Raw genomic sequence first — 27,229 nt, forward strand, 5'->3', positions numbered from 1 at the left:
ATGTACTGAGCATTTACTATATCAGGTGCTAGTATTAGCTCTTCACATGCATTAACTCACTTAAATCACAATAATCCTATAAGGTGGGTACTATCACTGTTATCTCTTCATTGACAGATGAGGAAAACTAATGAGAACAGAGAGGTTAAATAATAAATACTGACTCATCATAATCATTCAACAAACATTCATAGTGTTTACGGTGCTATTTTCACACAAACTACAAGCAAGAAAGGATATGTGCAATCATCACTTTAAAATAAAGGCAAGGAGAAACCATGTCTTGTTCATCCTTAGGAGTCTCTAGTATCCAGAATAGAATCACATTCAATAAATATCTGCTGAATAAGCACTGAATTAGTGCTCCTGAAATCTGGTAGTAGGCCTTTCTTTCTACATCAACCACTTTTCTTGACTGATGCCCAAGAGAAGGGACCTCTCCTTCTTTTGGTCAAATCCAGACACTGGAGAGTGCAAGGAGACTCTATTAATAATCATATCGAGACAAGAGACAGAAACCAGCACTGTCCATGCAAACCAGAAATCCCATTGATAGCCATACACTCCCAGAATGCCCTCTTTAATTATATTTAGGGAAATAACTCCGGTAAATAAAAATGCACACTTATGTATATTAACTTTGTATGAGCTATTCTCTCTATTCTTCTGCTCACTGAACAGCTCTTCATCCTTCAAAATAAAGTTTGAATATTAATTCCCACAAATTCATTCAGCAAATATTTACTGAGAACCCACTATGTGCTGGACACTAAATATTAAACATCAAACAAGGCGCATACATCCTCTGCCTCAAGAGTTTACATTGAGCTGAGAGTCCACAATAAAGCTTCCCAAATCTCCCCAGACAGAATTAGCAGTTTCTTATTTGACTTCTCATAGAACTTGTCCTCCAGATTACTTCATTTCTCACGGAATTGCAATGGCTGCCTTCCATGTCTACCTCTCACTGAAGACTGTGAGCTCTCTGGGGACCATAACCCACCCTCATCTATGTTTCCCAGGACTGACACAGTCCTGGGTTACCCAGTTGAACTGAAAGCTCCACACTTTCTTTCTCGCAATGTCATAGCCTGCTAACATTCCCTTGAGCTCGCTGCTTGATTTCTGAACATTTTTAAAACACCAGGCAATTTCTTGGCACCCACAATACACTGTTCTTAGCATTGGGATGGTGATGTGGCAAAAATGTGATATGGTTCAGGATCTTTGAGCATTTATAATCAGACTTGGGAGGCCAGGTTTATTGATGAGAACAGGGACAGAACAAGACAAGACGGTACATATTCAAGGACTAGATAGATTGTGTCGATCAGACTTAAAATATTCCCTAAGTTTTGAGAACTAGAATGTCACCATGGGCCCAGAAATGAAGGTGAACACAAGTATTACAGATCATCATCCTTCATTTTAGCCCAGCAATGCTGCCAGGTTGCCCCCTGGGGTTCACCATTCTCCAAAACCATCCCCAGTGTGCCAGCATATCCTCACACAGGCCACATTCTCTCAGGCTTCCTTGCTTTTGCACAAGCTGGTATCCTACCTGGGATGCCCTGATACCCCTTGTATATCTGATGGTCATTAAAATTCAGCTCAAATGTGGCCTCCTTTGTGATACTATTCCTGAACTTCTTAAAAAAAACTGACCATGCTTTCACTGTGTGTCCAATCCTGCTCCTTCCCCACACATATTACCCACTGTACTCTGTCTATATACTTAATTGTATCTATCATTTATTTATCTATAGGTCCATCCCCCTTACTAAGCTATGAACTTGTTGAAGGCAAAGACCCTCATGCATCTTTGTATCTCAAGCATAATGCCTGGTGGAGAGTTTGTGGATGAACATATAGATGAATGGATCAACATACAGATGGACTCAGTTATGACCTGGAGTGTTCTCTCCTCCCCACCAAAAAAAGCACCAGCTGATATAACCTCATGTAGTCTAGCGAACTATAGAGTATGGAACTATAGAGATTTAAATGCCAATCCTGAAGTCACTTAACCTTAAGTGAGGCACTTAATCTCTCTGGACCTCAATTAGTCTTATCTGTTAAATTGGGATAAAGCATGAAATCCCTTCCTCACACAACAATGACTGGGAGTTTTAAATGAGAGGAAAGAAGTGAAAATGCTTAGAATAAAATGTTGCTTCAATATAACATGATTTCAGGCGGGGAGGGGAAGCATTAGCCACAGTAATGTTATCTGGAGATACTTTAAATTTAGATGAATACTTCTTTCCTTCTAAATTGACACATGGCTGTGCTTTTTCTAGGTCTGCTAACAGGACAAATAGGTGACAAACCTCTGAGCTAGGAGTCTCTGGGGTGAGTTTCTTTTGCTCTCGCTAGATAGTAGAAAGAATTTGTCCTTTTTATGGGCCTGGGGTTTCAACACTCGAGGTCTAAACATTTTTGATGGCCTTGAACTAATTTCGGCCACCATCGACAGAATGGGAGTGGAAAAATCCCCACCACATCTGCCTTGTCAGGGGGTGAAGGAAAGAACTTTCTAAATAGCCTCATTATTGGTCCCAGCTGAATTCTGCTCCTGTTCCATGATGCCAGCAAAAGCATTTTACTAAGATGCTGCCAGCATCAAAAGCAGATCCACTTACGGTTTCCTGTAAGCGTATCTGCAATGGCAGAAGGTGGCGGGTAGCCAGGTGTGAGTGTGCGTGCTAAAAATCTCCAATACGTCAAGCTGGAAGAACAATTTATGAAATGAAATTCAATGTTCTATTTCTACTCCAAGAACTCAGTTTAAGGCACCGGAAATTCGGCTGGGTAAATCAGCTCCAATTCTCTGCTGCTTTACTGAATCAGAGAATCTCAGAGAGAGAGAACTGTCCTCTGTATTCTTCTAGCTTGAACTTGTCCTACCCCACCCCAGCACGACATTCCAAACAAGGGGTCATCAGACTCTGCTTACACAGTTTCAGTGAAAGGGAGCTCATTCACTACTTTTCTAGTAGTTTGACCAATTTGGGGTTAGGTCTGGCCATGGGGCAGAGATTGTCATGTGTCCACCAAATCCTGTTTTCTTTTCTGCCTGGCCATCTAGCTAGACTATAGTGGAGCTGAGTACCTGGGTTCTGGCTATTGGAATGTGGATGGAAGTAATGCATGCACATCCTTCCCAGCCTGGTTCTCCAACAACTTCTGTATGATGCTTCGCCTTCTATTTCTTCCCTTGCCTACTGAGTAGATGCAGCGGGTACAATGCTGAACTCTTGAGGCCTGAAAGGAGAGCAGAACCACTAGGTGGAAGGGGCCTGGGGCCATGAATGACCATGAGGAGCACAGCCTCCTGCAGACCCATTTGAACTGTGATATGCGTGAAAAGTACTTTCACTGCTTTAAGACATTTGAGGGCTGCCTGCTACAATAATTCATATTCTGACATAGAGACCAGCCATCCAATTTTTTTAAGTGGCAATACCAGACTAAGGGTCTTAGGAGTTCCTGTATCACAATCTCTCTTAGAAGGCTTAGCGGCGCACTTGTACAGAATATATGTAGAATATAGCTCTATGTACCATTAGCTCCTGAAAATGGAAAGGAGTAGTGTGGGAAGGCAGGGGAAGAGGATATGGGAAGGAGGGAGAGGTGGGAAAAGCCACATTTTCTCAAAGACTTGCCTCCTTATGCATGTAAATTTTATTGATCTCTTATAATAATCCTATGAGATAGAATCACCACCATTTTAAACAGGAGGAAACAGATGTTCAGGCAGGCTGATGTACATAACCTGAGTATGCTTGGGCACAGCCATTTCCCACTGATTTCAGCACTAGAACCTACCAACTGGCTTCTGTGGATAGACCTTCTCACAACCTCCACCTATCTCTCTGATGCCCAAACACCAACCTCAGAATCCCTGTTGCTATGCTTTCCATGTTAGGACTCATATGCCAAGTGTTTTCATGACTCTTAAAACAAACAATTGAGTCCCTTGGACATTGGGTCTCCCCGTCTGGGTGCTCTTCTCCAGGTGGCCGTAACAAACAGCTGTGTTCTTCGGTACCGGGACTCATCCTTCCCATCCCTGGTGGCATCTGCTGAGAAAATGCACCCCTACAGCCCATTCTAACTACAGGAGGGATGTGAAGGAAAGATGTTTTTGAAAAGCCAACACCTGAGAGAATGTTGAAATTAAATCAAAGTTTCCAAAAGTTTGAAAATGTAAGCCTCTCATCTTCCCCACTGCAGAGCTGGTGCCCTTGCACTGGTAAATCAAGCTGATGTCAAAATTGGAAACTAACACTTAACAGCACAACCTTGGACAAAGTATGAGATCCAAAAGCGTATGGCTCTATGTCTAATAAAGTCCTTAAAATGCAGGAAAGCCAATATATATCAAAAGTCTGGTTTTTTTCATTCCATTAGAAGCTATGGAGATCACCTTGGAATCAAAGGGAAAACCTTCCTAAGTAACAATATCTTATCTCTTTAACTTAAGTTGACCAGTTTTTAAGAATCTGCATTAGGTATCCTCCTCTCTGCCCTCACAGCCGCCTCTGCTTCCTTTCTAACACTGCAGCACTTTCCCCACTCTAATGATCAGTTTATGGGGCTTTCTTTCCCACTATATTAAGAGTTCTGCAAGGCCAGGCAGGGACCATGCCTGATTCTTCTCTTTATGCCAGTGCCTGGCAATGTGCCAGATAATCCTTGAGGAGCTGGTTAATTTTCAGTGTGGTTCATAGTAACAGAGCTGCTCGATTCCTTTACTGTGGAGCCCTCAAGCCTTGCTTTGCATCAGCATCATCAGCTGTGAAATGGGGCTCTGGTTGCACCCAGCCTACTTTACAGAGTAACTACCAACTCTGAGTAGGAACCAAACACAGTCATTTGAATGGATCTGAAGTATCACTGACAGTCACCAAGGCTTAACTGATTATTCTCTGTCTAATATTTGGAGAGTAGGGTCAGTGGAAAGATGTAGAGGTATTGGCTGGCTATGAGGGTGGGTGTTCTTTCTTGTCTCATTGTTTCTAGTGCCCTGAGTGATCCAAGGAGCCTGACTATCCTGGGAGGTGGAGGACATTTGGTGGCTGACATTATGGAAGTAACATTACTATCCAGTTAAGACATAAAGACCAGCAGGTGGCTTTCTCTTATTTCAAGAACTTTATAAGGTACAAAACCATACATTTTTAGATCTCATACTTTGTCCAAGGTTGCATTGTTAAATATTTGTTTCCAGTTTTGACATCAGCTGAATCTATCAATGCAAGGGCAACAACTTTGCAGTGGAGAAGATGAGAGGCTCAGAATATCATTAGAGATGCTTGTGGAAGAGTTGGTCTACAGAGAAAAAGCTGGATGACCTCCTAAAAGGATTCTATGATTCAGATGTTTTACACAAATGTTAATGAATAACTCAGCATGGCAGGGAAGACAAAACCAGTGCAGTAATGCTGTTCAGGTATTATGTGCACTTGCCTTTAATTAAGTTATTTCAGGAGCCAAGAACTGAGTTCGCAGCCTAGCAAAGACCTCTGGCTACAGTGACATCACAATTCTAATGCATCCTTTATTCCTGGTTAACGGAGGACAGGCCAGCTTCCATCCACCAGTTCAATTTGTAAGTGAGGATATTTCTCAACAATAAGTTATTTCTTACAAGTAAAATAAGTGCTCTTAAGTTCTCACAATCCATATACACAAAAGGTATCCAGAGTATCAAAGATCTGGGTGTATTGGGTCTAGGAACCAGAATTTAATAAGACAATAAAACTTTTGTATTAGCTTGTATTGCCGTAACAAAATACCATAGACTGCATGGCTTAAATAACAGAAATTTATTTTCTCATAGTTCTGGAGTCTGTAAGTCCAAGATCAGGGTGCCATGGGTTCTGAAGAGGACGCTCTACCTGATTTGCAGATATGATCACCTTGTGTTGGCTGTGTGCTCACATGGCAAAAAGAAAGATCTCTCTGTCTTATAAGGTCAACAATCCTATTGAAATAGGACCCCATCCTTATGAGCTCATTTAACCTTAATCACCTCCAAAAAGCTCTATCTCCAAATAGAGTCACATTGGAGGGTTAGAGCTTCCACATATAGATTTTGGAGTGACACAATTCAGGACATTGCAACTCTCATACAGAAAGTTCAGTGTCTACTTCAGGTGGTTACAGTTTAAGTGACATTGCTAAGGTGTAATTAACAGAAATAAAAATATATTTATCTTCAATGGGTTATTTTAAAAAATTTTTATTAAGTAATCTCTATACTCAATGTGGGGCTTGAACTAATGACCCCAAGATTAAAAGTGGGATGCTCTACCAACTGAGCCAGCCAGGGGTTCCCCTCAATGGGTTATTTTAGCTTTTAAAAAATACAATCCAAAAGATGTATGCTGTTTGCTGTTCATAACTAAAGTTGTAAAACATATTTCTCTGGAGATTGTAAGAAGAGACAATGGAAAGTACTGGAATGGAAGCACGAACACCAAGTACCTTTATTCTGTAACTAACTAGCTGTGCCACCTTGACTAGGTCCCCAGCCCTTTCTGTGCCTCTGTTTCCTCATCATACCAAGCTAGTTTAAACAAGAAAACACAATTTAAAATAAAGCATGTTTCAGAATGCCATTTCTAGTCAGTTGTTTTGAGGATCCAAATAGTATAGTGATTAGGAAAAGAATCACCTCTGGAAGGGTCTAAAAAGGAAAATAATGGATGATAAAATAAGTATCCTTAATCTATTTAGTTTTTTCCATTTTGTTTAGTTTTAAGCACTTAAGATAATTAATTGCCCTTTCACACCCACCCTCTTCCTTGGTACTGACATTTTCCTTTTGGAAAAATAGATAAGAATAATCAGTAACATTTGGGAAACTTTCTCTTTAGCTGAAGAACAGCCAAAGCCGAGAAGTGACTTGAGGGACAGAGAATGAAGAACTGGCCTTGGATCTGCAGAACCCCTGAGACAATGCGCTGACACTACTACAGCCCCCATTCCTTTGGGAATATAATACACAATTTCCCCTCCTTGAACAGCAAACAACAAAGGAACACTGGCCACAATCCAATTATGGGGGGGATGCACGACACCTAGGACGGCCAGCAGGAAGGAGGGGCTGGGAGAGCTCACAGCAAGAAGAGCTCTGAAAGTGTATCTCTGATACAGAATGCAGGCTTCTGACTTAAAAACATTAATTCCATTGCAGAGAGTCACCGAACAATTTCCCAAGGATTCCCAAGATCTCTTAAGCCATAAAAAGCATCCTTATTATATTAGTATGCTAAAGAGTTCCTCTGCGTACTATTCCAGGAGATAGAAGGGAGAGCATGAAAAAAAAAAAAAAAGCTGAATGATTCCAAGGAACTAAACAAAGAAACATCTTTAAAGCTTATCTAGTTACACCTAATTTTGAAATCTATTTTTTCAAAACCAAATTGGAAAAAAGTTCACACCAATTTTAGGGAAGGTACTACAGAACCAGTTATTTACAACTCAAATAATTTCAGTGTTCCTTTATACCATTAAAAAGTACTTTCTAAACAAGACATGCTTATCAAACTGTAAAATAAGAAAAAAATAACCATTAGTCTAATCCTAGACTTTTCTAAGCTTAAAGTAATTAACAAGGAAAAATATTGATAGGCTTGACTACGTATGTATAAATTCAAAACTTCCATAAGCCTAAAACAATAAAAATTATAAAGAATATGAACTGGAAAAATATTTGCCACAGGTATAAAAAAGGACTACTGCTTTTTAAAGCACTCACATAAATTATAAAAGACGTCAGTATAGACTTAGGCAAAACACGCAGTTATCCAAAAGAGGACTTACAGCTGATTAACAAGTATGGAAAATATCTAACCTCACAGCTAGTTTTAAAAACTATGTACATTAAAACAACACTGATAAGGGGAAGTCTGAGTATCTGTCTCCCTCTTTACTGCCCACTTAAAGAAGACACTTGCAGGAATAAATCCAGTCAGGTTTCAGAGCTTTTTATTGGATCATGATCTCAGGGTAAAGTTTTGATCATGTCATGCATTAAATATTATCAATTTTTAAAGGCTTTGTTGATTTGATATATTTGAATAAAAATGGTATCTCATCTGTCAAGGGGATGATATGGAAATGGCATATGGACAGGTCTATACCAGCAATGATAGGGCAAATAGTCTTCCTTACTCCGAATAGGACTTTCCTCACCATTCCAAAATAAATGGGGTAAAGAGACACAGGACAACCCCATTTTTAGGCTCCAGATGCATGTAGGCCCTGCAAAAGGAATTCTTCACAAGGTCCAGTCCAGATTATAAGGACTACAGATGGAGTTCATCTGTGCACCTCTGCTTGTTCTCTGCACTTATATTTCTCTGTGAGCTCACAAGAAAAGGAGTCCAGAAAAGGATTTGGGTGTTCTTGGAACCCTGGCTAAATGCAACCTTATCAAATGAGATTCCTCTATTCATTCAACAAAAATGTCCTGAGCACCTAAAATGTGTGGGCATCATTTGAGTCACTTATCAAAAGAGCTAAAGCTGTGTTTTTGGTCTATTTTACTTTATTTATTTATTTTTAAACCAATTTATGGAGGTGATGGTTTCACAGATATATACTTAGCTAAGACTTAAAACTGATCGCACCGGTAAAGGTACAGTGAAAGCAGCATCCTCACACAGAGCTTGCAGTTATATATATTTGGGCTGCTAGGATGAACTTTTTTTTCCTTTTTTGGGGGGAGGAAGGGCAGAGTGAGAGGGAGAGAATCTTAAGCAGGCTCCACTCCCAGTGAGGAGCCCGATGCAGAGCTTGATCTCACAACCCTGAGATCATGACCCGAGCTGAAATCTAGAGTCAGACACTTAACCAACTGAGCCACCCAGGGGCCTGGAATGAAATTTTGGCAGTAATATGAAGCAAGAGGCTTCAAAATGTTCCTATAGTTTGACGCAGTAGATGAACTACCATGAAACTATCATAATAATAAAGTATATTAGACACAAAAATGTCTAGTATAGAATCATGTGTAAGCCCGTGGTAGGCTAGACCTAAAAGGATGAAGGTGACATGAGGATACAGTGAAAAAGCAAATAAACTAATGGTAAGTTATAACAAGTGCTACAAAGGAAACCCACAGGGGGCTAAGAAAGAGAACAGGACCTACTTGAGACAGATGTTCAGGGAAAGCCCTCTACATTTAAGTTGGGGCCTGAAGGCTGAGAAAAAAAATGAATCATTTGAGGGCTGAGACAAGAGCAATTGAGCCAGGCCAGTGCGAATGTCCCCAGGCAAGAACATTCTTGGCGTGTCCGGGAAGACAGAAGGCCAGTGTGGCTGGGAGGTGACATGCAAGGTGGAAGGTGGTATGAGTTGAAGTCAGATAGAAAAGCAGAGCCAGATCGTGTAAGGAAAATGCTTATGCCATTATGTTAAGTGAAAACGGGAGGGTCGAAAATTATCTTCACAGTATGATCTCAGCCATGAAAAAATACGCATAAAAAAAGACTTGGAAGAAACATACTGGAATGTTAACAGTGGTTATGTGGGAGAGTCACAAAAAGCGTACTGGCTTTGGAACTAGAAAAAGACCTGAATGTTATATCCAGGCTTCACTACTTACCACTTAGGAGGATAGATGTTTAACCTTTCCAAGTCTTAGTTACCAAATCTATAAAATTAGAATTATGTCTCCTCACAACAGTGAGCTGACACACAGTAAGCATGCCTGATTTAAAAAGCATTTTTTATTATTACTACCATTACTCTTGAATAAGAGGATTATGGGTGATTTATCTTCTTAATACCATTTTATATTTTCCTAATTTTTAACATTCAAACCTAATCAGAAGAATACAAACTTTATTTTTTAAAACATTCTGATAGCTAAAGGAAAATGAACTACACTGTGTTCAATCAAATGCCCTTCCACTGCAACAAATGCATTTTCACTGGCATACAAGGCATTCAAGGCAGCTCCAAACATTGAGGGCAATGCAACATTTATAAGGGACCTTTAGCAATAAAGGTTTAGCTATGCAAACATGCAGAGACTCACAATTAACTTGAAATATCAAACAAGTTGTTATTGACCTTTTAGGAGTGTCAACAATGCTGCAGGTTCTCTACAAAATACAAAATTACGGGCAGCGGTTCAGCGCCGCCTGCAGCCCGGGGTGTGACCCTGGAGACCCAGGATCGAGGCCCACATCGGGCTTCCTGCATGGAGCCTGCTTCTCCCTCTGCCTGTGTCTCTGCCTCTCTCTTCGCTCTGTCTGAATGAATAAATAAATAAATCTTTAAAAAAAATACAAAATTAAGATACATGGTTGCCCGGTTTGTTCCTAAAACAACTTTCAGAAACCTCTAAAAAAAAATCACAGCAAGTATTCTTTTTTCTTCAGTACAACTGAGTTTTAGATTTCCCAGAAACTGGGAAGATATTAGTAGCAGTGCCATGGAGAAATTCTTGATTTGCTAACTTTCCTAAAAACAGAGTTTCCAATTAAAATTGTATATTTAATGAAAACAAAACTGACTAGTGGACCTGGAAAAGGTCAATGAACTTTGGTGCCATCTGTGTAGCCAAAGATACAAGTTCATTGAGAGAAAGGAAGCAGAGAGCTTTGGAGTCAGACACACCTGGATTCAGGCATAGTTCAACCTCCAAGACTCTGGAGGACTTGAGTGGTTACATAATCTCTCTCTCACTTTAAAAAAAAAAAGATTTTATTTATTTATTCATGAGAGACACAGAGACACAGGCAGAGGGAGAAGCAGGCTCCGTGCAGGGGGCCTGACCCGGACTCGATTCCGGGTCTCCAGGATCACACCCTGAGCCGAAGGCAGACACTTAACCCCAGAGCCACCCAGGAGTCCTGGATACATAATCTCTTTAAGTTTCTGGTTTCCTCACCTGTGAACTACCCTCTTCTGGGTTAGTAATGATGCACCTAAGAAGGCCTGTAGAGTACCAAGTACCTCACAGGTACTCAAGAAATGGTTGTTGGTATTATTCTCAGGGGGGTTAGTTCCTGGCCAGCACATTTCACCTTTACCCATCAAAAATGCCAGAACCCTAGTGTAACCCATGTCTCAAAAGACTGGCTTATCCCGTGGTTCATGTTGCTTCACTGAACACAAAGCGCATAAATATATGAGTGGACATGTACATAGCTATACAGCGAGGTAGACAGGTAGATGGGTACAAAGAAAGACGGAGTTGGAAAAGGAGAAAGTCTGTTCCATAGTTGGAGGTCAAATGCTAATTCTAACTAGCAATCCCATGTGCAGAAATGAAGACCATGTCTTTCAAGCCAAAAATCAGGGCATGAGTCTAAAAAGGGTGCTATCAAAGGACAATGGTTCAGAATATCTGAAATCATAACTTCTACTGAAAGGTGCCTAGTCACGGAAAAGTGTGTAAATGGCTCTGTAAAACCCATCCACACTGCAAGATGTGTGTCCATTAGAATCACCCTAGGGTGCTTATTGAAATGTATATTCCTGGACGATAGCCCAGATCCACTGAATCAGAATCTGGAAGAGAGGCTCAGAAATCAGCATTTTAACATAGCTCATCAGGTGATTCTTGGGCACAGCAAGGACCACTAATCTAAGAGAAACAGAACTGAAAGTGTTCTTCATAGTGCTGTCTTCAGTTTGTGAAGGCAAGCGAGTAGAAGCCGGTGTGCATCTAGCACTTCACCTGCCAGAGGCCTCTCTTAACCACACATGACCTTTTCTCATGTGCTGTTCAGAGCCTTCTCTTTGTGTATTCTAATGTTTTTGAAGAACCATCGGATTTACCAGAGGCAAACTGAATTCATTTCGGGGCACGACTTTCCATACTCTAATTTTAAAAAATATGTAACTATCTACACGTGGTAGCCTGACTAAACAAAGCAATGGACAATCCACAATATATTTCAAGATCTCTCAACCTGGGGAACAAGGTTTGTGTTTTTGTCTATCGTCTCTGGGCTCTTGCAGCACCTCCACAAGGGGGCAGTCAGGGGAAAGTTTTACTTCTCTCAGGAACCCTCTTCTTAGAAGCTCCTAATCCTTGGGTCAAAAGGTGGTTGGTTCTTGGTTCTTCTTAAAACCAAAACCAAAATCAAGGATCAGATACATAAAGTCATGCTTATAACTGAATATTGACTCCATAGGATATAATAAGTTTTAAGTAAAAGGGTTTTGCTTATTACTTCTCCTGTTCTCTCTCCACCCTGACCCTGTCATCTCTTGAAAGTTCCATGAATTCATTTCTCTCCCATCAGGTGGCTCAGTGGGAGTAAAGCCGGTATAGAGCAGCAAGTGACACTGTGGCATTGTGATGAAGCCAGGGAAGACTGCTCGGTAGGGGTGACATTGAGAAGGCTTTTTGGGGTAAAGGAAATGGCATCCGCAAAGACACAACAGCATACAAGATGCTGACATATTCAGAGACTAAAAGAGCTTTGCTAAGACTTTAAATTTTATGGTGGAGATGTCAAGGGAGCAACAGAAGATATTTTGGCAGAGAAGGGACATGATGAAATTTATGAGTTAGAAATACATGCACATGTATGTTTGAAAGAAATCACATGATGCTGGAATTCACAGTGGTACTGCCTGGGTACATGAGTGTGTGTGTGTGTGTGTGTGTGTGTGTGTGTGTGTGTGTGTGTGAAATCAACAATATATTACACCTTTGAACTCTCATACATAGTTCTTTCTATAAGCAGCTGGCCCCCGGAATTGACTCAGAGTTGCTCAACACTCTTGATCTCTGGAACATTCATCTTTCACGTTGACGGCTTTTGCTGTGGTGTTCTCATGTCTGAGCTCTACAAGCTGACAGACTGACTCCAGGGTCAGTACAGAGTTGGGAATGCTAGGGCTGGCACTCAATTATGTTTAATTAACCTCACTGATAATAGGAATAGTTAATGTTAGCAATGTTTAAAAACTGCACTCGAACTTAGAATTTCCCTGAGCCTATATGGAATATAAAGTGTGAAGATAGATAGATAGTCAAGAAAGTGCTTCCAGCTGCTCTAACCACCCCGGATTAAGGTCAGGGTTCAGAACAGTCATTTTAGTGGAAAGGAAATCAAATCAAACCAACCCTAGAGGTTTTAAAATAGGATGGCATAAGCACTTTAAAGAGGAGATTAATAACAAAAGAAAGAGGGGAAAGGGTCTCTTTGGGGGAAGTGAGAGGAATAAAACCACGGTATATACCAACTTCATGATTCTTACTGGGAATCTGTCCTAAAAAAATAGACTCAACTTAGCTGAAATATTTCCTGAGCCCCAAATTTACTACTGCTAATATTACCAACTAAAAATGTTACATTTGTTTAGCATTTCCCAGTATGATTTTACAAGTATCAGCTTTCCAAACACCCCGTGAAGTTGCTGTAGTGGAGGTTGTAGGGAGCTGCCCAGCTCCTCCTTCAGGATAGAAGGACTTCATGCCCTAGACAGCCCTCAGCTGACAAGACAGATTTGTCTCTCCCAAAGTCATGCCCCGTTCTTGGGGCACCCCACATCCAGTGCCTGGTCAGCATAGGGTCTAGAGACCTGGCACCCCTACTCTGACTCTGGACACTCTGGAAGCGCTATCTTAGCTTTCTGGCTCCTCATGGGCTTGGCTGAGGCCTTCACTGAGACCGTGCTGCAGCCCCACTTCTCCCTCGGTTTGATCCTGCTTCCTCCCCCCATCCCGCCTCCCCCTTCTCTTCCCCTTCCCTTCTCTTTCCTTCCCTCTTTATAATCCTGATGAGGGAGCAGGGCTAGCTGAGGACAAAGCACAGCTGACTCCCACAAACGACCCCCACCCAGGGTGAGATATGTGTGACATTCTTCAGGAAAGTTGCAGTTGTCTTAATGTGAAAGCCTTGCTAGAGGTAAAAACAATCTAACTTGACAATGGCAAGGCCTCCAATATCTTGTAGCTCCTCCTTAGCATACGGAAATCCTTTTGAAATCTCCCTTTTCTGCTTGCTTCCCCCAACTCCTGGGTATATAATCAGCCACCGCTCACAGGCCCAGGGCAGCCGCTCTTCCTGCCCCTGGGTCCTGCCCCTGGGCTTTAATAAAACCACCATTTTGCACCAAAGACGTCTCAAGAATTCTTTCTTGGTTGTTGGCTCCAGACCTCACCTATATTCCACAACTTCATCAATCTCAAGAGCACTCACTAAAAGTCTCCTTCTGGCATGCTAGCACACATCTCAGAGTCTGCTTCCCAGGGAATACAACCTGTGGGAATTATTCCAGTCCTGAGGATGGAGAAATTGAACATCTTAGACACTACACTAATTGCCCAAGTCCACCACCTGTTGAGAGATGGACAAGGACCAGAACTTAGACCTGGCAGATGTTACTCAATGGATACCAATGTGCTAGGGAAGCAGGAAACACAAAGATGAGTAAGGCCTCAACCCTTCTGAGCTCACAAGGGAGTGGCTAACACAAGTGCAAACACAGCCACAACCTCTGTGGCCACGACAGAGGTTCCTGTGTTAGGCCTAAGAATGGCTAAGAGAGTGAGGTCAGCCGGGGATGGGGTTTGCCTAGGGAGGGCCCTGTGTTCAGTCCCAATTCCCTCTGGTGCTTACTATGTGGGGAGTGGGCTTTGATTCTGACACCTGTAAAATGGGCCACCCTGCTAGCAGAACTGTTAGGTCCTCATAAAACACACATTACAGCAGCTTGGCATGAGACAGACGGTGGCGGCTGGGGGTGGAAGGGGGTGGGGTGGTGGTCTGAACATGATTTGTAAATTCCCAAATTACAGTGCCTTTATTTTATTTTATTTTATTTTATTTTATTTTATTTTATTTTATTTTCTTAAATATTTTATTCATTTATTCATAGAGACACACAGTGAGAGAGGCAGAGACACAGGCAGAGGGAGAACCAGGCTCCATGCAGGGAGCCCCATGTGGAACTGGATCCGGGGTCTCCAGGATCATGCCCCAGGCTGCAGGCAGCGCTAAACCACTGCACCACTGGGGCTGCCTTCAGTGCCTTTAAAGGAAGAGGGCACTTCCTAGTTCTACACCGACTCTACCACTCCTTACTGACTTATTCTTGGTTGCTTCACACCCTGTTGTTATCTGACTGGCTCCTGAAGGCAAGTGAGCTTGTAATTTCTGTGACCACCACCACTGCAACATGCACACGTACACACTCATGTGCTAACTCTACATATAGACGCGCCTGGCATATATTTACATACTAAATGCTAGGCTCTTTTCTAAGCACTTTATAACTGTCATCTCATTTCACAGGAGAGGAAATCAAGGTGCAAAGAGCCAGAATTCAAACCATGGCAGGCTGGCTCCAGAGCCTATGCTCCTGCTCTCCATGTCATACTGCAGGCAGTCTACCTGCAGTAACAATTATAGACATGGACACTCTCAGGGTAAAGGGAGAGATAAGGTTATTGTGAGTTAAATGAGAGAAGGCAAGTAAAACAGAACACTAACTGGCACATGGGAAGAACTACGTAAATGTACGTTATTATCATTAAGGAATAAACACCTTTTCCCTTGAATAAATGATGGCACTCTTACATTTGTGTGGTATTTTTTAATTCCCGTAGCATTTCTACGACAAGCATGGGAATCGTGATGGTTAATTTATATGTCAACTTGACTGGGTCATAGGGTGCCTACATATTTGGTCAAATATTATTCTGGGTGTCTATGAAGTGTATTGGATGAGATTAGCATTTGAATGAGTATATGGAGTAAAGCAGATTGCCCTCCCAAATGTGGGTGGGCTCATTTAATCAGTTGAAGGTCAGAACAAAAAGATTGACCTTCCAGTGAGTAAACGGAAACTTCTCCTGCTTGAACTGCACAAGTTGGGACATCAGTTCCTTCATGCCTTCCAACTCTAATTGAAACATCAGCTCTTTCTAGGTCTTGAGCTTGCAGGCGTTCAGACTGGAACTACACCATCAGGTCTCCTGGCTCTCAGGCCTTTGGACTCAGAATGGAATGACACCATTGGCTGTCCCGAGTCTTTGGCTTGCTAACTACAGATCTTGGGACTTGTCAGCCTCCATTACCACATGAGCCAACTCTTTATGATAAATCTCTCTATATATACATCCATCTCTGGAAAACCCTGACTAATGAACCAATACAGGAAGTATTCTTACCTTTCTCCTCTAGAAGTTGAATAACTTGCCCAGCTTTCAGCTTATCTCTTTGTCCTTCTTCACCAGGACTCTCTGAGTCCTGCTAATTGTACATTCATTCTAGAAACTGCCATTATGGGCCATGCCTGGTACCCCTACATAATTTTCAAATCCTCCCCCTCCCTCTCCATTCCTAATTGTCTTGGGTTTATTCTGCACAGCATGCCTTGCAGCCATGATGAGCCAAATACCAGCTCACTGTGTTATTCACAAGGTGTACTGAAAACATCCAGAGGCACCTGGAGGCCCAGGAATCTTACCCGGAATCCAGAGTCTGGCCCCCTATATTAGAGCTCTACTTTTCTAAGTACTTAAGGCCTTTGTTACCTGTGGCCTGCCCAATTTGGTTATGGTTACCATTACATTTCAGGCAAGACTCTAGGTATTTTCTTCATCTACAAAGCCACCAGATCTCGGGACACCTGGGTAGCTCAGCGGTTGAGCATCTGCCTCTGACTCAGGGTATGATCCCTGAGTCCCGGGATCGAGTCCCACACCAGGCTTCCTGCATGGGGCCGGCTTCTCCCTCTGCTGGTATCTCTGCCTCTCTCTCTCTGTGTCTCTCATAAATAAATAAATATAATCTTTAAAATAACTAAATAAATAAACAAAGCCACTAGATCTCAAATCCCAGCAGATGACCAAAAGTTAACAATGCATATTAATGTTTCATACGTGTGTGTATTCACTAAAAGGTAAGGAGTTGTTTTAGCCTTAATTCACCTTTTCATAAATTTTTCACGTATATTATTGATTTTGCAATGAAATAGTTTTGCAAAGCATTTTAGCTAGAATCCTTATTTAGCATCTTGCAGACCACAACACCTAGTAATAATGATTTTTCACAAAAAGAGGGACATGGGTTTTTGTTACTTCGCTTTAAAAAAAAAATCAATAGAGCATTTGTGCCTGTATTAGTGATTAAAATAGCTTTTACCACACAATTATGGTAAGCTTTTTTAAAAAAAAAAGACTTTGTCAAATAACCTTGCCTCCATCAAGAAAATGTCTAAGTCTCTTAAAAGTTCAAAGATGCAGAGGAGGGGAAATGACTAAGTATGATATTAAGAAACCTGAGTTTATATCCCAACTTCACTGCCGATTACTAAAAAGGACTGGGAGGATATCTCTTCCTCTGTAAAATGGAGTAATACCCCCTCCTCCTCCAAAGGTGCTGTGAAGCTTGGGGAGACTACCTGTCTGAGCAAATGGCTGAGTAGAATGCCTAGGTGTAGGCACTTTTTATCTTGCAGCTTGAGATATAGATTAGGGCACCATCCACATAAAGACCACAGATTTGAGGGACCTTCAAAGTTAAGTTTCTTTTTTTCCCCAAAACTTTATTTAAATTCTGGTTAGTTAACATACAGTGCAATATTGGTTTCAGTAGTAGAATTCATTCATCTCTTGCACACAACACGCAGGGGGCTCATCATAACAAGTGCCCTCCTTAATACTCATCAGCCATCTAGCCCATCCCCCACCCCACTCCCTCCATCAACCTTCATTTTGTTCTCTATCATTAAAAGTCTCTTATTGTTTGATTCCCCCTCTCTCTTTTTCCTCACTCCCATATGTTCAATTGTTTTGTTTCTTAAATTCCACATGTGAGTGAAATCATATGGTATTTGTCTTTCTCTGACTGACTTACTTTGCTTAGCATAACACACTCTAGCTCCATTCATGTCATTGCAAAAGGCAAGATTTCATTCTTTTTGATGGCTGAGTAATATTCCTCTCTCTCTCTGTGTGTGTGTATGCGTATTTTTTAAAATTTTCATCTTAATAACCACTGACCAAGTAGGGTATTGGGGATGAATGGGGATTAAGGTGAAGGAGATCTATCTCTCCTTCCAAAGACTTCACAGGCTGGCAGAGATGACAGACCACCTTACAGACTGACAACCCAGCAGGGGCTCTGGAGTCAGATGATTTTCAGTGACCTCTCAACTTCTCCATTTTCTAGTTGGGGTACTTTGGGAAAGTTATTTCATCTCTTGAAACTTCTATTTCAGGGTGCCTGGGTGACTCCATCAGTTAAGCATCTGCCTTCAGCTCAGGTCATGGTCCCAGGGTCCTGGGATTGAGCCCCACATCAGGCTCCTTGCTCAGTAGGGAGCCTGCTTCTCCCTCTCCCTCTCCGTGCTTGTGCTAAATAAACAAACAAACAAATAAATAAAATCTTTTAAAAAAAAAGAAACAAACAAACAAACTTTAGTTTCCCCCATCTGAAAAAAATGGGACAAAAATAATACCTATACCTTCTTGTGCTGTGGAAGGATTCAGATGAAGGATTGAGTACAATGTCTGATACTAGCAAGTACTCAGTCAAACTTTGTATCAAGATTATTATTATTTATGTCATTCCCAGAAGTTGCAAAGACCATAGACTTGAGAGACCTTCAAAGTTAAGTTGGAGTCCAGTTACCAAGAAAAGGAGGATCTATGTATCCCCCTTGATAAGCTAGAGGAAAGGTGACCTGCCTATAGCCCTTTCTTTTCCGGGACTCTTGTCATTCACCAGTGATGGTGACAGTGAGTGGCTGACACTCAATGGATCTTGGCATCTGTCTTATAAAACAGTGGGAAGACTCAGTAGGGCTGTGTGAACCAAGCATGTGTCTGTCAAGGAGGAAATACAGGGTGGTTCACATTCATGCAGGGGTACAAAAGGCATCTGTGAATTATCTAGGCCACAGTTTATTTCTCTTGCTTCTGGCATTTTGGCCACATGCTTCTTTTACATGATGGACAGCAATTTGAGAGAGAAAGGAAATTGAAACTTGCATAGGCTAAGATTAGGTTTGGGCACTAGTCCATTTGCCTACTTATTCATTCACTTCAGGATTTGCACTCATTTCTGTCTGATTCCAGAGTCCAGATTCTCACTGTGCTCAAGGGACCTCCTATGCTTACTAAAAGCAAACAGAGAGTAGAAGACAATCCAACAGTTTGTTTAAAATCTGTTGAAATCCAAAAAAGGTTGATCATTAACACTAAGACACTGAAATCTTTGAAAGTGTTTCAAATCATTTCCAGTGCTTTAATAATTTTAAGACAAACAATAGGTGCCATTTGTTGAGTATTTACTGGGTGCCAAGCACTTCATATGCATTTATATTAATTTATATGAGTTCCACTTGATATAAAGTATTATCACATACATTCTCCCAACAGTTTTACAATAACCCTTATGTGATAGGCAGTCCCTCCCCCATCTCCCTTCTTCAGTTATGAGTCTCATTTTACAGAAAAGGAATCAGAAGTGTAGAAGAGGTCAAAGGACTTGAACAAAGTCACATCATCAGTAAGTATAAGGCCTTCGGCACTCCTTGCCTGTCCAGTTTGATTACAGCCCTGTCATGTTCAAACATGACTCTTGTTTTCTTCACCTACTTGAATCCAGTTCTTCCCATCCTACCTTGGCTGCTTCTCTAAAAATCAGCTGTCAGCAATAACCCTGCACTTAACAATTCTTACCCCATAAGGTAGCCACCTAATCCTTAGGAAACTGTCTCCATTTGTCCGGATTCAATTTGACCCTGATTCTCTGTAACCAAATTGTTCAATAAAGTTTTACTGGTTAAATACGTAAAAATAAAAAATGCATAACCCAGGAAAAAAAGTTGCTACAAAGCTTTAATTAAGAAGTCTATCCATTCCACAAGAAATGGATCATGTGGGGTGCATTTATATACATGACAAGAAACACTGAGTGCTTACCACATGCCAGGCAGCCCTGGAGGGACTGAAGAGAAAAGGAAACTTGATGGTTGAAACCCCTGCTCTCATGGAGCTTTCATTCAAGTGAGGGGAGAACAAATAAGTAATAAAAAATAAAGTAGTTTAAGATAGCAGTAAAGTAGTATAAGGAAAATAATGCAGGATAAGGGGATAGACAAAACAGGGGAGGAAGGAGAGAGGGCTCTTCTAGATTGAGGGTGGGAAGGTTCTCTGAGGAGAGGTCATATGAACAGAGGCCTGAGCCAAGGGAAGGAGGAAGTCAGCCAGCCACCTAAGGATCTGGAGGTGTGGGTAGAGCAGGATGGCACAGGGTCAGGAGCCAGCCAGGCCCCCTGGAACAAGACAAGAAATCCGGTGAGGCTGGATTGGGGTGATCTGAGATGTGAGAAGCAGGGGGAGATCAGGTAATACTGGATGTTGTAGGTCACATATCTGGATCTCATTTATTCCACCAACAGTTCTATGGAGTACATGGTATTTACAGAGGAAAACACTAAAGTCTAAAATGATTATACAACTTTCTCTGCCCTTATGAAATCTCACCATTTAGTTGTGCAAGTTTCATATTCTATATTCTTGCCGTCAACTGAAAACACAGGTCAGTTAAGGAGAAAATGAAAATGATGGAGAAGAGCTCATAGAAGAGCCCATGTTCTCCTCTTCCCTATCCCACCCCCACCCCCACCACCAAGAACTACTCTTAAATAGTGCTAAATGAGTAGAAATCTGAATGAGGTCTCAGGAAAATAAATGCAGTGTCCAACCCTCCCTGGCCACTGTAATTCTTTTGCACCTCCCCAAAACTAGAAATACCATCCCCAAAACTGTTATCTCCTCCGTCCCAGTGACCATTATTTACATCACAGATATCCTTCTGTGTCCAACCACATTAACAGTGCCAAGAAAGCTTTAGAAAACAGGGAATCTTGTTCCCTGGCAAAGCCAGGGGTGGCAAATACGTCAATTCTAGTCTACTCTAGATATTCCCTGTATTAATCCTGTATTTAGCCAATTCAGCAAAGAGGAAAAATAAACCACAGAATTTCATAGAATATATTCATAATAGCCCTGACACTAAAATACAAAGGACTTAGAAATGTTTAAAATGCTTACGCAGGGATCCCTGGGTGGCGCAGCGGTTTGGCGCTTGCCTTTGGCCCAGGGCGCGATCCTGGAGAACCGGGATCGAATCCCACGTCAGGCTCCCTGTGCATGGAACCTGCTTCTCCCTCTGCCTATGTCTCTGCCTCTCTCTCTCTCACTGTGTGACTATCATAAATAAATAAAAATTTTAAAAAAATAAAATAAAATGCTTACGCAGAGCAGCCCGGGTGGCTCAGCGGTTTAGCCCCGCCTTCGGCCCAGGACCTGGGATCGAGTACCACATCGGGCTCCCTGCAGGGAGCCTGCTTCTCCCTCTGCCTGTGTCTCTGCTCTCTCTCTCTGTGTGTCTCTTATGAATAAATAAATAAAATATTTTTAAAAAATGCTTAGGCAATGCCTTCAATTGGCCTTCTCCAGAGAATCGTGAGGGCTGGGAGTTATCCAGCACAGACAAGGTCTACAAAGGCAACATAGTACCAAGGTCAGGAGTTTGGGCTCTGGAGACTGACTGACTTCAGAGGGTGGTTATAAGGGTTTAATATAGTACTTTACGTAAAATGCTTAGTATAATGCCCAGTGCATAGGAATAACTAAAAACCAAGCTATTATAACTATTTTCATTTTTGCACAGATAAATAAACCCCAGACCCTGCCTCAAGGATGGTGAAGTAATTAACATCACTAAGAATACTGCTAAATAGAGATGCCAAGAACAAACTCCAAGGGTGTAGAGGAGCTAGGGCCACATATCAAAAACATATTTACTGAGCACCTACTCTGGGCTTGATACCATAGTTGGCCAGGAATATAAATGAGGTTGACAATATGACCTATGTCCTGGAGGAATTCATTATCACTTTCCTTTCACCCATGGATGGTTCTGAATCAACCAAGTAGTTCATAAGTACCCATGTCTAGTGTCACGCAAACACAAATGGAGTTCCTGGTTTAAAAGATAGCTCTGGTGTTAGTTTATTTTTTTTTAATTTTATTTATTCATTCATGAGAGAGAGAGAGAGAGAGAGAGAAAGAGAGGGAGAGAGAGAGAGAGGCAGAGACACAGGCAGAGGGAGAAGCAAGCTCCACGCTGGAAGCCCGATGCGGGACTTGATCCCGGGACTCCAGGATCGCGCCCTGGGCCAAAGGCAGGTGCTAAACTGCTGAGCCACCCAGGGATCCCCAGCTCTGGTGTTAGAACATACAACCCACCTAGGGAGATAAGACTCAACCAGGAGAAACAGTAGGAAAACAAGCTAAGTGTGAGAGGGTGTGGGGGCAGGGTATAAATGTTGCAGGAACCAGAGACAAGAGAATCACGGGGGCCAGAGATCTAGAAGGACTTCATTAAACAGGGAACAGAGAGTAAGGTGTCCTCCTCAGCACAGTGAGTAGGTCTCCATCCAGAACTGGCAGTCTGCTTAGCTAGTAAAATGGTGCTGCTATTAAAGAAATTGAAATATAACACAGAGGTACATAAACAGAACTTGCATGAAATGAAATCCGTTTCATATAAGACAGCAGGATGTAGTAGAAAGAGCATGGACTCAGAGCCACAAGGTCTCAGTGATTACTGTCTGTGAAATCTTGGATAAAATTACTCTTTCTGAAATAAATAAATGTTTGTGAATAAGCGAAATAAATAGAAATTAAATTACCATACCCTGTTTAAATCAGGTACAGCTCTATGGACAGTAAAACTATTCTCTGATCCTAGCAGAGAAAATGTCTATGAAATGAAAAAGGGGTTACTTGTAATTCATGTCAACCAGGGGAGTCAAAGTGGAATTGGCTGGTGTTTTAGGGAAAACTTAGCTATAGACTTCCATTTAAATCCATAGCCATCTCAACTGAATACTTGCAAGAAGATCCATGGATTTCACACAACCACACGTGTGATGTTCAGAACATAATTCAAAACTCAACTCTTGATCACCTACTATGTGTCAGACACTGGGATAGGCACCATATAGAAATAGATGAAAAAGACAACGTTCCTGTTCTTTTGGCCCTTTGGAGTTCCATTCTAACAGGTACCAGAATCCCTTCTACCACTCACTACTCGACAGCATAGACTTCAAGCCCTGAAACCCCCAGCCATTGCTTCTAGGTCAGTCTTGACTTCTCCAACTTGAGAACCTTTCAAAAGAGTAGAAGATGGAGGTTTGCCAGCTGTCTTATTACCTTCATCTCACCCACCCCCAAGGCAGTCCAATTGGATTGCTCTTCCCCAAACACATTACTTGCTCCCCCATACCTAGCCATGTCTAGACTTTTTATTTCAGAAAGACCTTCATTTCCCCACACTCATTTCTACATAATCCTGATCACCTACCTAAAACGACACCTGCAGGTCTCTGCCTGCTAACCTGTATTACTTTATTTAATAGTTCATTAGCTTGTTATTTATATGCCCTGCTGGAGTGTGAACTGTGTCCCCAGCACCTACCGCAGTGCCTGGATGAAGTAGGTACTTAATCAATTTTTGTCAGAATAAATGATAGAACATACAAATTCCATATCACTTTATACCTTTCTGACAATACCTGTCCCTTTTGACATGGTAATATTTTTATGCATACTTATATACTTATATACTTTATACTTATATAAATAAAATGTAATCCCTACATAGTAGGAAATTCCTTGAGGAGTTTGTCTTTGTATCCTCTGATACTCAAGATAAAGCATTTCCTTGGTTAACAACTGGTGAATGAATAAATGATGTTGTCCCTTGGCTAAGACCTGTAGAATAAATAAGTAATATCATCCCTTCCTCTTCAGGCATCTTAACCGTGACTTTGTCAAACCTCTACCTCAATCCTCAGAAATCTGAACATATTTGACTGGTAACATGGAAAAGTTAAGCGCCCCTTTAACCACATTTCTTCTGCTTATTTTTAAGAACTGTACTTGACCACCAAGTTTAAAGGCTATTTTTCCCCATCTAGCAAACCATTACTTGCAAACAACTATCAATTTCTTGGGGGTAAAAAAGTGAATCAAACCTTTAAAAAGCATGCACTCTTCTAGAGTGCACCAATCTCTGCTTGCTGTGGGTATAAGCTATTTTTATCAGGTGATACTGTGATATTCCTTTTCAGCACATGATATTCACTCTTTCAAGCTGTTCGGCACTGTTCTATTTGGTTTCATGTTACATCAATGAGACAGTTTGAGGGAAAAGGAAAAATGGGACATGCTATATTTAGTAGCACCACTAAAACCCTAAATAAAAACTACCCAATCTACATCCAGGACCCTACCTTCCAACCCAAGATTAAGGCCAATTAGGAAATGCCTTTATCCAAAAAGTATTTTTGCTAAGAATGTTAATTACAGAAGGCCATGTGCAGTGTCTCTAAAACTTTAAGGAGTTAAAAGACATAAAAATCATAGAGGGGCCAAAAGACTACAATATGTATTTTGTATTTTCATAGCATTTTTACTCTGGGAAATATCAGCCTAATTATATCTTAAAATAATAACACATCTGGTTACACATCTGGACATGCTGAGTTTGAGATGGTCATGTGACAGCTACAAAGCACTGATTAACAAGCCCTAAGAATAAGACTCTGGAAGATTTAGGCAGGAATATCAATGTCCCTACATAAAGGTAGAACGTGAAACCATGAAAGTAAATAAAACGACCCTGGAAGAGTCAGAACAGTAGGCTGAGGAGGAAACCTTATTGCCCAAATGTTAGCCATCACTGTGTGCTGGAAGGGTAAGAAAAAGATTTCAACAGAAGCATGTGCCTGAGATAGTAGGTAGCAGCAAGTAAAGGCTCAAAAATACTTAACTCACAGTCTCATCATAAGACTCGGTACTTTCAGGCCAAAGGTCTTTGTAATCTGCAAACCACGGTACAAACATTTGTTCTTATATTTCTAGAAGGAACATAAAGGTAGTATGGTAGAGCAACTGCCACAATCTTCAACCCTCCGTGTATCCATGCCCCTTGCAATGTGACCTTGTAGATCTTCTTCTCAAGAGATGTCGTCTATTCCCCATGCCTGTATCTGGGCTGGCCTTATGATCTGCTTTGGCCAATAGAATGCAGTAGAAATCCCGCTGTGTCAGTTCTTGCTTACTTTCACTCTCCCTTGGATTCATGCCCAGCTGTCATGTGAACAAGCCCTGACTGTCCTTCTAGAGAAAGAAAAACTACATAGAACACAGCCCCGTGAGCCCCATCAAGGCCATCCTGGGATAGCCTATCGCTCACTGACCCCACACATGTGAGAGAGCCCAGCCAAGATCACAGACCTGCCTACCTGCCCTAGAACTGACCGCAAAGGTATGAATGAGCACAGCTGACATCAAGAGAACTGCCCAGCTGATCTGTATACCCATGAGCAATAAAAAACACTCATTGTTTTAAACCACTTAGTTTTTGAGTAGTTAATTATACAGTAATAGGTAACTGATGTAAGTAGCAATAAAAAAACCCAGCCTAGGGCAGCCCAGGTGGCTCAGCGGTTTAGCCCCGCCTTCAGCCCAGGGCCTGATCCTGGAGACCTGGGATTGAGTCCTGCGTCAGGCTCCCTGCATGGAGCCTGCTTCTCCGTCTGCCTATGTCTCTGTGCCTCTCTCTCTCTCTGTGTCTTTCATTAATAAATAAATAAAATCTTAAAAAAACCCACAGCTTATCTAGAGTTCTGTGCCTGGCATTGTGTTACTAAGCACCTTACAGGGGTTGTTTCACTTGCTTCTCCCAATAACTTTATGCAGTAAATATTACAATTTTCATTTTATAGATTACAAACTTGTGGCACACAGAGTTTAAGTTGGCTTGCCCAGTGTGGCACAGCTAGCAGACAAGGAGGCCAAATGGAAATAAGGCAGTCCAACTCCAGAGCAGGACTCATTCCAAGAAAGAGGATCTTCTACTTAATCCAACAAATAAGCAACTTTTTCTAGTCTTTTCTATGATAAATAATTTGCCCTAACCTTTCCCTGTCCTTCTGATTTTTCCAACACAAAGAACCATTTTTATGATGAATAACAGTAACAGCAGTGATTTCATTACTGATACATTATCTCATTTGATCTTTAAACAAACCTGTGAAGTTCATGTCATCAACTTTGTTTTAAAAAGAAGAGAAAAAAAGGTAGAGGGGGAGGCTCAGAGAAACCAACCTACCTCCCTAAGTCACACAGCCTGTGAGCAGCCTAGCAGAGCTGGAACTCCAAGTCCAATAGTTCCAGAGCCCAGGCTCATGCTGCCTAGCTGCTCTTTTGAACCACCTCTGAGTTCTCCAAGCAGTTCAATCTTTCCTGCAGTTCATTTGCCCATGGCCCCATTGTTTCATTTAGCAAATATATACCAAATACCTCCTATGTCTCCAGCCATAAGACTGGCTCTTGAGGAGGCTTCAAGCAGTTAACATCATGTTCTCTGCCTTCAAAGAACTCAGAGTTAGTGTGGGATGCAAGACTGAAATTTACAGAAAGCTAAATGGTATAATAAGAGACAAAATTTAAGCGGTATTAGTAATTGTCAAATAAATGGAATAAATAGATTCTAGAGTTCAAAGGGAAGTGAGAGAAGCATAGACTAGCAAGGCCTCACATGAAAGGGACCATGAAGATTGCCCAGGATGAGAGTTCCCTGTAGGAGCACGGTCTTCCATTGCTGTCGGTATGTGATTTTTGTCAAAGGATTGTCATGGTGATGATATCTTCAAGATAGCCATGTGGAGACTATTCAAATCTGGTGGGTTCAGACAAGGGTAATTCCTTGTATGTGGGCAAAGAAGACTCATCTGAGGGGCACCTAGCAGGCTCAGTCCATAGAGCGTGTGACTCATGATCTTGGGGGTGAAAGTTTGAACCCCATATTGGGCTCAAAAAAAGAAAATCTTGGGGGGAAAAAAAGACAAAAAGATTCACCTGAGAGTCCCGACATATCCAAAACTTGAAAAGGCTGATAATTGGATTCTGGAAGCTTGAGGCAACTATCAGGTCATGACAATCAACAGATCCAGAAAACAGTAAGTCTATACACTGTCTAGACCAGTCACATTGGGTAGCAAAAATGATGGAAAAAAGGACCAAGAAGAAATGAAAGCCATCCTTAATATGTACAAAAGGTCATCAGCTTGTATTTCAGCTTTTGGAGGCCAGGGAAAAAATAGCTACCAATAAAACACCTGCACTTGGAAAAACCCAACCTGTTTCACT

At 41.5% G+C, this 27,229-nt stretch overlaps 1 protein-coding gene across 2 annotated transcripts in view; it reads right to left on the reverse strand.

Annotated features, from left to right (window-relative positions):
- Window positions 1-24,982, reverse strand: part of ELAVL4 (ELAV like RNA binding protein 4) — a 126,710-nt gene extending 101,728 nt beyond the window's left edge. For both annotated transcript variants that reach the window (XM_055341868.1, XM_055341870.1), the window contains exon 1: window positions 24,851-24,982. In XM_055341868.1, the coding sequence (XP_055197843.1) occupies window positions 24,851-24,919 (69 nt within the window). In that variant the 5' untranslated portion in view covers window positions 24,920-24,982. The remainder of the gene's footprint in view (window positions 1-24,850) is intronic.
- Between the last annotated feature and the right edge of the window lie 2,247 nt (window positions 24,983-27,229).

Source organism: Nyctereutes procyonoides, unplaced genomic scaffold, assembly GCF_905146905.1.
Source record: "Nyctereutes procyonoides isolate TBG_1078 unplaced genomic scaffold, NYPRO_anot_genome, whole genome shotgun sequence".
In the NCBI taxonomy this organism is placed as follows: Eukaryota; Metazoa; Chordata; class Mammalia; order Carnivora; family Canidae; genus Nyctereutes; species Nyctereutes procyonoides.